At 38.8% G+C, this 17,972-nt stretch overlaps 1 protein-coding gene across 5 annotated transcripts in view; it reads right to left on the bottom strand.

Moving 5' to 3' along the window:
- The window catches only part of LOC117990402 (solute carrier organic anion transporter family member 74D-like), an 83,196-nt gene that overhangs the window by 20,080 nt on the left and 45,144 nt on the right, over nt 1-17,972 (bottom strand). For 3 of the 5 annotated variants that reach the window (XM_069507084.1, XM_069507072.1, XM_069507090.1), the window contains exon 2: nt 13,112-13,848. In XM_069507084.1, the coding sequence (XP_069363185.1) occupies nt 13,112-13,778 (667 nt within the window). In that variant the 5' untranslated portion in view covers nt 13,779-13,848. Of the gene's footprint in view, nt 1-13,111; nt 13,849-13,929; nt 13,972-16,348; nt 16,515-17,972 lie in introns of those variants that run through there. The other 2 variants (XM_069507079.1, XM_069507064.1) reach the window with 2 other exon arrangements.

Below are 17,972 nucleotides of genomic sequence, written 5' to 3'. Positions count from 1 at the left end.
GTGGCCAACATTAATTATGTAACGCAGGCTTATTTTCGCAACGAGGAGCCAACTACACAGAATCGAATGAAACATGCAATGCAAGCCATCAATCGCTTTGCATGCCACGAAGATTGAATTAATTCAAGGAAATGCAATATTGGTGAAGCGACTCGGTAAATATTAATGGCTGTAATGAACAACTCGGAGGCTGATATTATGTAAATTGATCTGGATACTGGTACGCGTAATGGAGTTGGTACCGATTATCTCAATAGTCTTACAAGCTAGGAAGGCTAATTGTAGAACATTGAACGCACGGCGTCAAATCATCGCAGGAATTACGGCCGTCTAAAGATCTCGTTAGACAACTACAATATCGCGGCAACAGGCGAATTCCGACCGACAAACTCCTAGATTTAGAGCTACATCTCATACGTTCATAATCTCCTAGTGTAATCAATAAAGACCAGCGCCTTCGAAGGGAAAATGAAATAGTTGGCGGGGTCGATGACTGAATAAATATCCGTCCCAGTTTTTCGAGTTAAATTGAAAGTTATAATAAAAAATTACAAAGAACCGCCATAGGGTGAGTGACCGAAAAACAATCAAGTACTTAGGTCCGAAATGTAATCTTTCGCCGAAATCGACTGCGACGCTTGCCAAAAATCGAATCGAGCGCGTTTGGCTCACGCGCACGACGGCGAAGGGAATATAAAATATACGATCACATTATCATCGTACGTCTCTGTAATGAATAATGGTCTACAAGAACCGTTGTTCAAAAAAGTCCGCGGCTTGCTGCAGTTTTTTAATCATAAGTACTCTTAAATGCGTACCAAAGTATCTGAAATTGCATCGACTGAACGGTTGAGTGGTTGTGTTTTAATTTTATTATAATTAAAGATTAAAATTGTCTGGGCAAGATTTGCATTCTTCGCAACTTTTGGTATCTGTTTCACCGTACACACCGGTTCCGGAAAATCATTAAGAACATTCAGGCGCTGAATACCTCTGAATAACACGCAACACTGTCGAAAATGACGAAAAGCGTCATTAAACTAATTCTGGTAGTATAACTTGTTTAACAACAGAACAAGAGACCGGTAATGGAAATGTATCAGTTCATTTACTTCACTTGCAGTAAATACAATTTCCTATATAATATGGATAAAATTTAATTCAAGCTTGTATCAAAAATAAATGCTGTAATTTCGCTTAAAAAGATTCACCAGTTTATGAGTAAGATTCATTAGATAATGGGCGTTATTCTTTTTAGTTAATTTGAATACGCAAACAACTGCTTTATACAAAAGGATTCTAATTATTTTACTAGTATCTAATAGTAGTAGTAGGTAGAGGAATATTTACGAAATGTAGAGCTAACAGAAACAGAGCCTTTAGTTTGTTTTCATTACTGAATGTGAATCATTTCAAAAACAAAAAATTCATTACGATCTGATCAATTCAATCTGATGTGGTCATCTGTTGTTACATTAACATAATGTTATGTTACATTAAAATAAATGCAAATAGTGTAATAATGTACACATATAAAAAGATTAACAAGAAAACACAATATCTTCAGAAGGTCAGGTGTCAAAGCTATAAAATGTTTATGGACGCAAGGAACCGACAGTTCAATGCACTATAGACGAGAAATAGTTTTAGGAAGGATGACTAATTCCTTTCCATAACACGCAAATGGATACTAGACAGTTTCAATGAACCCACCTGAGCAAATATTTAAACTTCATGACTGTAGTGTAAAAATACCACTGGATGGGTGCATTTGGCATGAAAAATACGAACGTAAAGTTGAATTTTTGTGAAGCGCTACCGGCAACTTTTTTTTCAAAGAATATTAGGCATGTTAATGAATGAAAGAAAGAAAGAAAAAACGTTTATTTTTTTAAATTTGTGCCACACATCACCAGAACCTACCTTAGGGCGTTTGTGCACTCAAAATAATACGAATCGAATGAACGTATTTGTATGATGGCCACTTCGAAGAATCACGGATACGAATCAAATACGGATGAGTGCACAAACGCCCTAAATGTTTGGTTATCCCGGCGCGGCGCCTCTTATACTTGAGTCTTAAAGCCAAAAGGCCTCAAGTAGAATAAGCATTAATCATAACTAATATTCCCCTTTCCCCTCCAACTAAGCGTAAAGCTTGTGCTAGGAGTAAAAATAAAAAAATAAAAATCTTTTTTATTCGAATAAACTTTTAAAAGTACTTTCGAATAGTCGGATGCATCTACCACTGGTTCGGAATGCCTTGCAGTAGATACGACAATGGTGCAACGGGTGGGATTTGAACCACCATCTTTCGGAATTCCGTCTACTCCTTAACCGTTGAGCTATTGAGGCTCTAACAATAAAAACAATTCATCAATTGCAATTTAAAAATCATACGCTGATATGAAGGACTTTGATTATAATATAATATTATGCTAATTGAAATAAGATAAGATTAGGCTTGTTGTGTTTTATTGTAGCAAAAAAATTGATATAAAGAATGATGAAATGTTTCTCAAAATGACTTAATTACAAATATTAATCCAGTTATTAGAATACCTACGAAATTATTGAAGAAGAGACATAAAGATACGGCCATCAAACTGCATAAGAGCAAATCCACTAAAAGGCACGACGGTGCCAAAAAATCAAGCGTAGTATTGAAAATAAAATAATTCCAACTAATCGTGCGAAATATTTGTAATCTAATCTAGCTGAAGTGAGGAAACTGACCTACACCAAATACCGCAACAAATGATTACAAGAGAAACACGATAAGGCAAAAAGTTGCATAAGTGCACATTGCATTCGATTCATGTAGAACGAGTGAATGGCAATCGCACTAATATCACTGATATTATGACGCTCGCTATAACGGCACTTGCGATTTTGTGAGCTATAAGGTAACTGTTTTGTGCAAACAGTTAATTCGGTTAAACACGGCATAATATTGTAAATTGAATGTTTGAAAAAGCAACCGCCGAATTTCTAGCTGGTTCTTTTCGGTGGGAAGATCATTCCGAACCAGTGGTGGATTCACGATTCAAAAGCACAATTTTTTTTATTTCAATAATAATCTTGGCCCAAATTTTCAGGTTCTCTAGCCACTATTGTATGTGTCAAATCAGCAACTGTAGGACAACTGACGAAAGTGTTTTTAACTGACAATGTTTTTCAAACTGTCTTGCTTTTCACCACAGATATCTTATATCCCGCTGGCAAGTTTTCTCTTTTACCGCGAATTCTTCACACTATACAAAGATATATGCAGATCAATGCAAAGGGATATTAACGTTCTCTTGAATAATATTAATATATGATTTAATTTTTACGGTATGATTCTAAAACTAAATGAGCTTTCTTTATGTTTTCCAATTTTTTATTAAGTTATATTAGCAATATGTTTTCTCTATAATTGATTTCCTCTGAAAAATTTAGGCAAGCTATTATAATTTATAGACTATAGCACTTTAGGATAATCCCGGGCTCTAACCTCTAACTTTTCGGAGTTATGTGTGTTTTAAGCAATTAAATATCACTTGCTTTAATGGTGAAGGAAAACACCTTTAAAATTTGCATGCCAAAGGTACTACTAACATTATAAATGCGAAAGTGTGTTTGTTTGTCCTTTAATCACGCCGCAAAGGATCTATGGATCCACGTGATCAGATTTTCGCTTCGGATTTTTCGCATAGAAACATAGGCTGCTTTTTATCCCGGAAAAATCAAGTTCAATCAAGAGACTTTTTAACCTAGGTAATTCTACGCAGACGATGTCACAGGCATCATCTAGTCACATGTAATCCACTAAGGGTGAGATCTGTAGAGCGCACTCTGACTTTGCTCAGACTTAAGACACGGTTAAAACGAGACAGCGTTATATAGCTGGCATAAATCTGTCTCGTTTTAACAGTGACTTAAGTCTGAGCAAAGTCAAAGCACGCTCTATAGATTTTAGCCTGAGACCCTTTAATTTTTTATGACAATAATTCTTAAGATGCACTCCATGCACACACATTTTATGAAGCAACATCGTCACGCATGCGCACTGCAGCGTACGCAGAATTACAATCAACGATGCAATGATCTGCGACCGAAATACTAAAGATGCCTAGAACCTATACATAGTGCATACTACATATGGTACGCGACAGGTCGAGATGGCAATCGGGGAGGGAACGCCCTGAACACCCGCCCACCCGTAATTTTCGCTACTTGCGAAAATTTTGTCAAAATCAGGCGAAGCAGCGGTCATAAAATATGCCTACACTAGCGATCCGCCCCAGCTTCGCACGGCTACCTTAGTACAATTTTCGCAGGAATCTCTATTTTTTTGGAAATAAAATATAAGCCCATGTCACTCAGGAATAATGTAGCTTTCAACTGGTGAAAGAATTTTCAAAATCGGTTCAGGAGTTCCAGAGATTACTTCCTACAAACAAACTTACAAACTTTACCTGTTTATAATATTATTATAGCATATAGTATACCTATACTAGCTTATGCTCGCGTCTTCGTCCGCGTGAACTACACAAATTTCAAACCCCTATATTATCCCCTCAAGGGTTGAATTTTCGAAAATCCTTTCTTAGTTGATGCCTACGTTATAATAGCTATCTGCATGCCAAATTTCAGCCCGTTCCGTCCAGCAGTTTAAGCTGTGCGTTGATAGGTCAGTCAGTCAGTCAGTCACCTTTTCCTTTTATATATGTATATAGAGGATAGATTAACATACCTACGTTGCGTAAAATTCTATGGAACGATCGGAATGTTAAAGATCATTTGTATAACAGAACAGGCCTAAATACTAAAATAGTGCACGCGGCTTGCAGCCCATCTGACATATTTCGTAAACTAACAAACGCACGCGCATCTCTCTTCATAAATCGGCCGAAATATAAACAATAAACAAGGGCATTGCGCAATGCCTGATTAACGAATAAGATATTGCAACATAAAGCTCATTACACACTACGGGATATAAATTATGTTATAATCCATTCAAAATAGACATTCAAAGTTACAATAATTGGCATAGGGCTAAAAATTGGTACGAATGTTGGGGACAGTAATATACACGCTGAAATAAATAAAAATCATCAACTCGAAAGTCGAACTAACTAGACGTAACGTGAATATATAGTGAGTAGGTACATCCACTCGAACCGCGCTGCCAATAAAGTGAAAAAGTTTAGAGCAAAATAAGCTCTCACGCGTATGATACGGCATAAACTAGCCTGCACGCACGCGGTATTGCTATTGGTTCGAGGTCTCATTCGATTTTTTCGAGTTTGAGATTTCTCGATTGTGCCATTTTTGTCTCTAATATTTTTATTTATTTATAAATCGATTGTAATACCACTTACAAAAGCATTTCGCTTCGGGAAAACAACCATTACAATTTCAGCGTGTGAAAAGTCCCCATCGATTAATATTGAAGTTCCCAACATTCGTACGAATTTTTAGCCCTATGTGAATTATTGTAACTTTCAATGTCTATTTTGATCGGACTATAATATAATTTATATCCCGTAGTGTGAAATAACCTTTAGTATAACACTTGAGCAGCTCTTAAATAAGTTTAATACCAGACGTGGGCTTAGAATAATAACGCCGGATGTGGGACACTAATATTAGACCATCTTTATAATAAAGTTAAACAACTTACCGTTATAAAGTTAAATAATAGACCGTTAACCTTTGGAGTTCTGAACGCTCGCTAACATACAATTAAGTCATATTCGAGTAGGTATATAGAAATCGTACTCAATTATGTCACAGTAAATATAGTACGTAAGCTGTGATAGCCTAGTGGTTAGGACGTCCGCCTTCTAATCGGAGGGCGGGGGTTCGATCCCGGGCACACACCTCTAATTTTTAAAAAGTTTTAATTAATTAAATATCACTTGATTTAACGGTGAAGGAAAACATCGTGAGGAAAACTGCATGCCTGAGATTTCTCCATAATGTTCTCAAAGGTGTGTGAAGTCTACCAATCCGCACATGGCCAGCGAGATAGACTATGGACTATATTCTCACGCTGAGAGGAGACCCGTGCTTTTTTTTTTTTTTTTTTTTCTCTTTATTAAAGGGTTTGTTCAATCAGAACAAGTCACCCTTGTAACAAATCACAATAGGTATGTATAATAATTATCTTCGTTTTAAAGTTTGTAGTGCTTTGTAGTGAGCCGGCGGCGATGGGTTGAACATGATGATGATTAAATATAGTACGCGACATGTCGAGCTGGCACTCGAGGTGGGGACGCCCGCATAGTCCCCGCGCTATGCGGGATAGCGCGGGTGACGTGGGGTGTGCGGCGCGTCTCCCGCCTCATACCCCGATTGCCATCTCGACCTGTCTCGTACTATACATACTCGTATGTTTTGTACATAAATAATATTATACGTAATGTGATTGTTCTCAAGCAGTGCAAACTATCGATAAGAAAAGTACGGGTCACTAAGGTCAAATAGAACGATAAATAATTCAAGTAAACAATGTTTACTACTGCACTCAACGGTCCGAGAAGACTTAAATAGCTGTTGTTTTTAATATCATCATCATGATCATCCCATAGCCGGCTCACAACAGAGCACGGGTCTCCTCTCAGGGAGAAAGGTTTTGGCCATAGTCTACCACGCTGGTACGGATTGGTAGACTTCAGACACCTTCGAAAACATTATGGAGAACTCTCAGGCATGCAGGTTTCCTCGCGATGTTTTCCTTCACCGTTATAGCAAGTGATATTTAATTACCTAAAACGCACATAACTCCGGAATGTAACAGGGTGACGTGTCCGCGATTGAACCCCCGACCTCCGATTAGAAGGCGGACGTCCTAACCACTAGGCTATCACAGTTTTTAATATATTTCATAAATACTTGCGAAAGTTCGTGATACACAAAAGTTAATTCATTCAAAATTCAACATTCAGAACAGACAAATCTGTGTGGTGCAACGTGCAGCATGCGATATTATATGTTTTTTATTTTTTTTATTAATGTAATATTATGATATGCACCGCTCGCCCTCCCAAGTTATTAAAAATTTGTATGTAAAAGCCCGAGTAACTTTAAAACTACACGTTTTTACAGAAATCTGGAAAACCACAAACACAAATATTTGTTTCAAGAACGTGTCTACAAAGTTTCATTCTGTTTGAAGTTTTTATTTGAACCAAACTACGTTTGTGTGGAAAGCGCTGGGGAGTGCCCTAGTTACTTCTCTTAATTCGGTTGTACATAATTTCTTACCTAAATTGAGAAGTCTAAAATAATCAAACCTAAAATAATAAAGTTGGAGTGGAGACCTCGGCCACATTATGAGAAATAGCAAATACGACCTCCTTCAAGGGAAAATAGTCCGCAGAAGACCACCCGGCCGTAGAAGAACATCGTGGCTAAAGAATTTACGCCAATAGTACGGAAAGAGTACCCGATCTCTTTCCTGCGCAACAGTGTCCACGGTGCAAATAGCCCTAATGGTTGCCAACCTCCGATAGGAGACGGCACTTCAAGAAGAAGAAGAAAATAATAAAATAAACAGCCAATAAACTATTACTCAATGCAAAGTCTAAAATAATTTTCCACAATGTTCTTTGCAGAAAAAACATCGCTGCTTTTGGACCTTTCAGTTTAATTTAGTTTAACACTAAAAGCTGCTAAGCTTATTGTTCAGAATATTTAATTGAAGTAATTAATTTACCTTTTTCTCGTATCAATCGAAAAAAGTCCACACTGTAAATCCAATTTAGGTCAGTAAATGTTGACGCAAATAATTGATTTTAATTATTTGTATAACTAGTAATATCATAGTTAGAACATTAAGGAGGGCATGTTTGATAACATTGTGTAAATAGGTACATAACATCTACAGGATTTGAATTATTAACTATACACTATAATATAACGGATGAAACATATGTCTATGCGACTGTTTGTAATAATAACCCACTGGCAGTTATTATGTTTTAACCGCAAAGGCAAACACATGTTGGGTGACCTTCGTTTTTACAGTTTAGCAAGCGTTAAAAAAAAGTGTGATGGGTTAATTTTAATATATAAAAGGAAAAGGTGACTGACTGACTGACTGACTGACTGATCTATCAACGCACAGCTCAAACTGCTGGATGGATCGGGCTGAAATTTGGCATGCTATGATGACGGAGGCATCCGCTAAGAAAGGATTTTTGAAAATTCAACCCCTAAAGGGGTGAAATAGGGGTTTGAAATTTGTGTAGTCCACGCAAACGAAGTTGCGAGCATAAGCTAGTAAGTAATTATAATGTCACGATTCACGTAGAGTTTTGAATTATGTACTTAGGTAAGTTAGACCAAAGTCCATAATCAAAATACTTCGTGAAACAAAGCCTCTTACGTAGACACACGCAAGCCAAGGACGCGCTATTACAGCGAAGTTGAAGAAATGGCTGCAAGGGAAAAATTTCTAACTTTAGAAGAATATTTCCAACATGATAAAAAATATTTTTGATTTGTTTTTTGACATCTTCACATATTTTATTGGTTCACAAATCGTAACTGACTTTTCATTTTTAAATACTCGTAGGTACATATATAATTATTTTGTATTTTGTATGAACTCTCAATTTAACTATCCCAATTGTTATTTCGATGAACCACATGTAAATTTACAAAACTAATTTATTTCTAAAAATTGTATACCTACATACCTACCAGCTAGCACTTAAATCAGCTTAAGAAAAATATATTAAACCTAAATCTATACTAATACTAGCTGCCCCGGCAAACTTCGTACCGCCTAACAGTCGATTTAATTTTTTTTAATTTTTCTCTCTGTAAGAACCATCCCCGTACTTCAAGGAATATGATAAAAAAAAGAATTAACAAAATCGGGTCAGTTGTTCTCGAGATTTGCGATCAGCAACACATTTCGCGATTCATTTTTATATAAGATTATAAAGAGGTAAAGTTTGTTTGTAGGAAGTAATCTCTGGAACCACTAAACCGATTTTGAAAATTCTTTCACCAGTAGAAAGTTATATTATTCCTGAGCAACATCACACTAATATTATAAAGGCGCAAGTTTGTATGTGTGTGTGTATGTTTGTTACTCCTTCACGCAAAAACTACTGGACGGATTTGGCTGAAATTCGGATTGGAGATAGATTATACCCTAGATTAACACACAGGCTACTTTTTATCCCGAAAAATCAAAGAGTTCCCGCGGGATTTTGAAAAACGTAAATCCACGCGGACGAAGTCGCGGGCATCAGCTAAAGGGGACAATGCTTTTAATTTAAAAAAAAATAGAGATCCCTACGAAAATTGTAATAAGCTACCCGTGCGAAGCCAGGGCGGGTCACTAGTTACTTATATACTGCAATTCTATTTCTAAGTGTATCTATAGGTATTCGAAAATCGATACGAACGAAAATTAATATAATATATACTTAAAAGAAAAAGTTGACTGGCTGACTGACTGATCTAATAACGCACAGCTCAAATTACAGGACGGATTGGGCTGAAATTTGGCATGCAAATAGCTATTTTTTAAGCAATTATGACGTAGGCAATAGGCATCCGCTAGGAAAGGATTTTTGAAAATTCAACCCAAATTTCCCTTCGCCTATTTTTCACCCCAATTTTGGGATACAACAACAAATGTAGTCCACGTGGACGTAGTAGTATAAGCTAGGTAGGCGATATAATCATATTCATAATATTATAGGTAAATGTATTTTAGCGTTTAAACTACCCTGAGTGATTTCCATTCTAAATGAATTCATTCACACTTCGACTAAACATGTGAGTAAAGCCGGGACAGATATTATTTATAGGTAAGTCGTTGAAATCTAGATACCGAAAACGTGATGGTGGAAAACTTAATAGAAACGCTATTGCTACTTGGTCAAGAAAGATATATTTGAATACCTTATTTGGTCGTTGCAGCCAACATGGACATTGTCTCTCCCGTAAAACGAGTTTAGCTGGTTTGAAAAAATTACCATCGTTATAGAAAATTGTTCTCCAATGTAAGAGACCAGTGGTTTACACATGCATATGGAACAGAACCAATTTTAAAGCAAGTTGCGTTAAAAATAAAATTTAATGGTAATTTATCTTAATTTTTATAGCTCAGTAGCTCAGTAAACATTACCTAATTTTTTTTAGCTTGACTAGCGCTTGGCTGCAATCAGATCTGGTGGCAAGTGATGATGCAGCCTAAGATGGAGCGCGCTTGCCTAGACGATGCCTATTCACTCTTGACTTGAAGGTACCCATATTATAATTAGACGAGAAAACTGATGTTGGAAGGGTGTTCCAAATCTTAGCAGTTCGAATTAGAAATGAGGAGGCAAATCGCTTCGTACGTATCCGTGGAATTTCGACTACGTACACGGGTGCAGACCTTGGCGATACCTTGCTTGGTTGATCTTTTGAGATTTACCAAATCAGTCAGATTATATGCACATCTTTTTGAATTCGCGAAAATCGCCATTGATGAAGAAGGTCTAAATGTGTCTTGAAGAAGCATAGGCGGTCTGAAATAGGGTTTTATGTTAACCTTGACCGTCAGTTCAAAGTTTGATGAAGAAGCCGATGATGATTTAAATATTTGACACCTTCGTATCCGAAACAGTCATAATGTAAGGATAGGAAATAGTAACTCGTCATAGATTATAAAAACCGGCCAAGTGCGAGTCAGGCTCGCTCACCGAGGGTTCCGTAGTACAGTCGCATTTTTTCGACATTTTGCACGACAAATCAAAAGCTATGATGCATAAAAATAAATAAAAATCTGTTTTAGAATCCAAAGGTGAAGCCCTTTCATATGATACTAATTATTAGTTCATGACCACAATTTAATTTTTTTTGTGTGATGTAACCAAAAATTCGTGGTTTTTAGATTTTTCCCCGAATGTCTGCTATAACCTACCTACCTACCAAATTTCATGATTCTAGGTCAACGGGAAGTACCCTGTAGGTTTCTTGACAGACCGACAGACAGACAGATAGACATACAGACAGACAGACAGACAACAAAGTGATCCTATAAGGGTTCCGTTTTTCCTTTTGAGGTACGGAACCCTAAAAATTTATCTAAAATTCCTTCATATAGGTAACCAGATAACCTGAAGATGTGCGTGACTTCATGCGTGTGTAGCCTAGTAAATAGCCTATGCCACCAATCTCCATGTAGCCACTCTCCAGGCTTTTAACTTAAATCTATCCAAGCAAAAAAAAATAACATCGTACTGTTGCTCTATTGCAGCGTGATTGCAGCGCAAACCAACAAACAAAAACACTTTCGCATTAATAATATTAGTAGAGGTTTTTTCCAAGACTACCACTGGATTTTACTGAGAAAAACTTGATAGAGACACAATATTTTTACATACCCTAAGGCAAAACTATAGGCAGTGAATAAATTAAATACCTAATTATGAGCTCGGTGTCGGTTATAGCGCTCGAGACGCTACACGCATAAATCGATACTATCGCAGTACAGTGCTTATTAGTATGGGATTTAACTCTCACCAACGTTGATCGAATTCGAGCAACGAAACACTCCAGCGCAGCATCAAAATAAAATGAGTGGCTAAAAGTATACATGCCTTATTTTAAAACTCAAGTTCATCCACACCTCTACAGCCAGACTTTCAAGCGGAAAACTCGCAAAATTAAAATTAAAAAAAAGGTATAGTTCATACATTTTGACAACGAAACTCGCCATTTTTGGTCTATGTGTCAACTGTCATGTCAAAATACGCCTTTAGTCTGTAATTTAAGGGAAGACCGTACTTTTGACATGACATTTATGGTTTTCATGATAGTATTTTTACTTACACTAATGAAATTTCTAAATAATTTTAATATGAAATAAATATTTTTATCTTTTTACCTATTTCAAATTATTTGACATGACAGTTGAAACGTAGAGCAAATATGGCGAGTGCGTTCTCAAAATGTAGGTATACATTCTGAATTTATACTTTAAATCAAGGAGCTTTTCTCTGACGTTATTGTGTGTTGACGTTCGAATTCTGTCAACGTTGCGTTGGTGAGATGTAAAATCTCATACTAAGCACCGAAGTAAAAGTAACGAGCTTATTCCTGCGAGGGCAAAGGCCTCTATTATGTAGCAGCTCCATACAACTGGCACAATAGGTGGGAAGCCAAATCGGCAGCGAATTAGAGGAGAATATACCACTTTCAGTTTAAAAGGCTTTCGCTTTGATGAATAATAATTCTCTAGTCTACCCACCTATTTAGAGGCAAAAGACTGTTACTTGATACTTTGACAAAACTAGCTGACCCACCATGGTTTTGCTCGAGATGCGTTTTTGAAAATCAATGGGGGGATGGTATTTCCAAAAGTCCTGAGATACGTATTTCTCTTTTCATGGATGTAACTTGAAAAATAACAAACTTTCATACACTTTTATCCCCTATTTGTTATCTTCTTGTCAATTGGGATGATGACTATGTTACCTATGTCAAAAATAAATTATTTCTTAGCAATTACTACATAGATGTTTTTCCAAAATTCGTAAAATCCCCGTCCGCTGTTATAAGGCCCGCAAATTGGCAAATCGGCCGCGTATTGTCCTTAGGTTCGGAATGATTCTCTCACTCTTTTTTCCTGAGAAACTCGGCGGTCGGTCGTCCAGTTTTTAATGTAAAAACGTTACAACTTTTTTTTACCTTGTTAGCGAATAGCGTCAAGCCTGCCCTAGAGGGGGGTATATCAAAAGTATAACGAAGTAATACTGATCAGGCGACTTTCGGATCTGGATCCGCAGTTGTACCGTTAAGAGAAGAGAGCATACAAATCAAAGATTTGTGTGTAAATCTTTGAGCGCATGTAGCTTTAAAACTACACATTTTTCAGACATCTGGGAAACCCGAAAACCACAGACACAGATATTTGTTTCTAGAGATTTCGGCTTTGTAGAGCGTTGTCTCTGTCACTCATACCCATGTGACGTTTTGTCGGTCTCAACGACAGATACAATAATGCTCTACAAAATGCTCTACAAAATCGAATCTTTTTCTAAACGTTCTTTTTCTAACGTTCAATGACATCCCAAGGTAAGGTTCAAGATAACAAAGCTTCAAAACTCACCCATGTACAATGGCGATTGCCGGCTCCCCACGTTGTCGTCCACGTACGGTATGCCTAAAGTGGCGATACCGGTCTGCCCCACGCCGACCACCAGCAGGCAGATGAACAGCCACGGTATCACCACGGCTGTGATGGACGAGCGCGTGGCCGTGTTCTGAGCGTGAGCTGCGTCACAGGTCACCACTGAGGAGTTCCCATCCGTAGAGCACACGGGAGCGGCACCGGCTCTATGAGCATCTAAATGCACATCCATCAGCTGCGTTCCGTACAATATGTGCGGAACCACGCAGCCGATAACACCCACCGCGAGCACAAGCATCATGCACGCTATCCATCTCGGTCTATGCCCCCGACCTGCCAGATATGTCAGAAACAGCGCCGTGCAGATTTGTCCAATTTCCGTCGCCGCTAACAACGTCCCAGTCGTCTTCGAGCCGACTTTGAACAACTTCTCTACAGTAGTCGTCACACTCACGAAGTACGTGAGGAACATGCCTTGTAGAACCCATCCCGATAGGAACACCAGCATGAACACTCTTGTGGAATAAAATGCTGATCTCGGCTTAACTTTCTGTATGTGCGGCGGTAATTTGCAATCGAGCGAGCCATTGTTGTTTCCTGTCGCTAATCGTTCTTGTTCCTCTGGTGTCGCCTCGACGCCTTTCATAACGCCGTCCTGGAGTGCCGGGTCGGGACCCGCCTGCCCGACCGCAGTTACAGTCGCGACGTCAGGTGCACTGCGACAATAGAAAATAAACTGGTTAATTTGATTTATACACTAAAATAATTTAGTTCCCTGTACATCCATCAACACTCACGTCATTTTTTCGGGGAGACTGATCTACCAGCTTTAATCACAGTCTACGGAGATAAATCGCGCGGTATTACTACTTAGAATTACCGGAATTGTACGGGATTCTACACGAACTTCGCGGTAAGCATGTGTAGGGGTGAATTTTATGGCATACTCCTGCGGAAAAGTACAATGGGGATGTGAAGGCTGCGTGCGCGCACCCAGCCCGGCGCAGAGAGACTGCAGCGTGCAATTACAGTCGCCGCACACACCAGACACTGGCATCCGTACACCCGCCCCTCGACTTCTCTCCACGGGGATTTTATTGGCCGCCTAGCCACTTTTTCTGCGGCACGCATTACACACGAAAGCTGTCTACACACCGCCCTCCTCCGAAGATTCCCTCTCGATTCGATACGGAACGTGTTTGTTTTACCGGAGTGACTTTAAAGTGCATCTCTATTTACATGCAACTTATAGAAAAGTATTACAATATCAAACAATCGCCTGGAACTGCTTGCACTGGGAGCGTAAGTTTTTCAAGAAACACGCTCCTTACTGGAACTTCCGCTCTGTGAACTTGTGTAATTAACATGATCAACCCATCGCCGGCTCACTACAGAACGCGGGTCTTCTCTCAGAGTAAGAATGGTCTTGGCAATAGTCTACCACGCTGACCAAATGAAAATTGGCAGACTTCTCACACCTTTGAGAACATTATGGAGAACTCTCAGGCATACAGGTTTCCTTACGATGTTTTCCTTCACTGCAAGTGATATTTAATTACTTAAAACGTACATAACTCCGGAAAGTTAGAGATGCGTGCCCGGGATCGAACCCCCAACCTCCGATTAGGAGGCGGACGTCCTAACCACTAGGCTATCACAGCTTCATTTCAAACTTGTGTGTGTAGTTGAAAATCCTATCCACAATATTTGCCAACTTTAGTACAGTAGGTACGCGGCCGAAAGTAATGTACATAGGCCTTTAGAATGACTTTTCGGCTTTGTAGAGCGTTGTCTCTGTCACTCATACCAATATGACGTTTTGTCGGTCTCAACGACAGAGACAGTCTATCTCCTAAAGGTCGATGTACATTACTTTCGGCCGCGTGCTGTAAGCAGTTTTGTGCAGTTTCATAGGATCTCTAAATTCAAATTGTACCTGCCTATATTTTTGTTTTGCTTAATTTTGTGGTGTACAATAAAAGTATTTTTACTCAGATATAAGTTAGCCTTTGACTGCAATCTCACCTGGTGGTAAGTGACGATACAGCCTAAGATGGAAACAGGCTAACCTGGTTACCTGGAAGGGGTATGGCAGTTTTGGTATATTCATTCATTCATCTCTTTAATACGGTAGGTACGCATCTAATTTAAACAAGAACGTGGAAAGGTTCATTGTGGTGACAATAAAAATTGGAACATCCGCAATCGCCACGTAAAAGAAAAGGATATCCGAGCAAAATTTCGCAATGGCACTAGAGCGGAATATTAATGCGAATTCGTTCGGCTAACTGCACTCGCAAAACTACCAATGAGGCCGTTGACCACCACGCACGACATGCCTTGCGCACACTCGAACCTATTGCACTTGTCAGGCCAGAAACTTTTAATGCCACGGAGTTCGGAATCAGCTTAGCTTATTACAAATTAAAACAATTTTTTCAAGTTCTGTTCCGAAATATGTCATTTAGTATTTACTTAGTTGATAGGTACATACCTAGGCACATGAGTATTTAATTTAGTCTTATTAGAGTGTTGATATTGTAACATTTTATGATTTGGAAAGAGCAACTGCCGAGTTTCTTGCCGGCTTTTCTCAGTACAATCTTCATTCCGAACCGGTGGTAGAGTCAAAGTCAAATCATTTATTCATAATAGGTAACATGTTACTCATACTGATTGTCAGAATTGTTAGATTTGTAAGATGGTAATATAGTGGGGATGACTAAACGCTACGAGGGTTCCAATCGCGCCCAGGCCTGAGAAGAGCCCACAACAAACTCAGCCGGGTATTCTTTTGATTATTATCACTACTTTACAAAATCACTTAAACTTGTTAGAACTATCACAAAGCTGTTGAGCAACTCATTCCCAAGCTTTCTTATCATTTAAATAATCCTCTAATTAATTAAATTTGATTTAGAGAACTTATAGAGTTTACTTGCGGAAATCATATGCTAAACCATTTTGTTCATGGGCGGCGGTAATCACTTAACATCAGGTGACCCACCTGCTCGTTTGCTCGCTATCTCTATTTAAAAAAATATATATGCAAAGAGGAGTCTGTATGTTACCCTTTCACAGCCCATTCGTTTAACCAATTTTGAATAAATCAAGAAGACCACTTTTTATCTTGTGAAATCAAAGAGTTCCCACAGGATTTTTAAGACACGGACGAAGTCGCAGGCTAAACTGTAAGATGTTTGATTAAAAACATACCACAATAAATTCAACGCAGAGATGAATATAGTTTTTTTTCACAACCGCCGACAAACGAGACGCTTTGGTAACTGCATTCCGAATGGAGATAAGGAAACATAACTTGTGCAATGTTCTAACTAGGTATAATCGTGCCCCTATCGTGTCGTGATAACGGGACGAGCCGGCCCGCGCCGCATAGACAGACCACTTGTGACGCGGGTTACTGGCCTAACAACCTCAAACAGAGTGCCCTATTTATCAACGACTAGCTTTATGCTCGCGACTTCGTCATCGTGGACTACACAAATTTCAAACCCCTATTTCACCCCCTTAGGGTTTGAATTTTCAAAAATCCTTTTTTAGCGGCTGCCTACGTCATAATAGCTTCCTGAATGCCAAATTTCAGCCTGATCCGTCCAGTAGTTTGAGTTGTGCGTTGATAGATCAGTCAGTCAGTCAGTCAGTCACCTTTTCCTTTTATATATTTAGATAATACTGTACTAGCACAAGCCGGTATCAAGGAAAATAACCACAGTTCAGAACATAGTTAAATCTCTTGTATCATCATCATCAACCAATAGACGTCCACAGCTGGACATGAGGACTTCCACACCCCACGGTCTTGCGCCGCCTGGATCCAGCGGTTCCCTGCGGCTCGTCTGATGTCGTCCGTCCACCTAGTGTGGGGGGTCTTCCAACGCTGCGTCTTCCGGTGCGAGGTCGCCATTCCAGCACCTTGGGACCCCAACGACTATCGGTTGTACGAACTATGTGCCCTGCCCATTGCCACTTCAGCTTCGCAACCCGTTGAGCTATGTCGGTTACTCTAGTTCTCCTTCGGATCTCCTCATTTCTGATTTGATCACGTAGAGAAACTCCGCACATAGCTCTCTCCATCGCCCGCTGAGTGACTCTGAGCTTTGGAGGCCCATAGTTAGCGACCATGTCTCGGATCCATATTTCATCACTGGCAACACGCACTGTTCGAAGACTTTGGTCTTCAAGCACTTCAATCTCTTGTATAGTGCATTCAAAATAAACTGGCGTGTTTCCACTTGAGACCATCATTAGCAATAGCAATAGGATTAAGTCGTGGCGGGTGAATTCAAAAGTATCAACACTGGTTGGTTTGCAACAAAATATATAAGGTTGAACCGGCTCCTTTAAAAATGAATGGGCTCTATGAGTGTTTGGTTTACCTATTACCCCTATTGTTTACGTGGAATGTCGAATGTAATGTGTGACAGACAGACGGACGGACGGACGGACGGACGGACAGACAGACAGACACTTTCACATTTATATGTAAAGTATGGAAGTAAGGGTTACACTAGTCACTACTAGCACAAGCTGGTATCAAGGAAAATAACCAGTTCAAAACATGGTTAAATCTCTTGTAGGTACCTACTAATGTATTTCCAAGAATCGGTATCGGTTTTTAAAAAGAAGCGGTTGACTATCGATCAAATATAAATATTAATGATATTCATATTTGATGTTTACTAAATATGACGAAATTTATGGAAAGTAAAATGTACATAATATGAATTTTCGCTTTCATCTCACGAATTAATTATTAATGATTTTGTAAAGTGGTGATAATAAAAAGAATACCCGGCTGAGTATGTTGTGTGCTAAAAAT

This window comes from Maniola hyperantus, chromosome 2 (genome assembly GCF_902806685.2).
Source record: "Maniola hyperantus chromosome 2, iAphHyp1.2, whole genome shotgun sequence".
Lineage (NCBI taxonomy): Eukaryota > Metazoa > Arthropoda > Insecta > Lepidoptera > Nymphalidae > Maniola > Maniola hyperantus.
The sequence above is the reverse complement of the archived record's forward strand: the minus strand, read 5'-3'. Positions and strand labels throughout refer to the sequence as shown.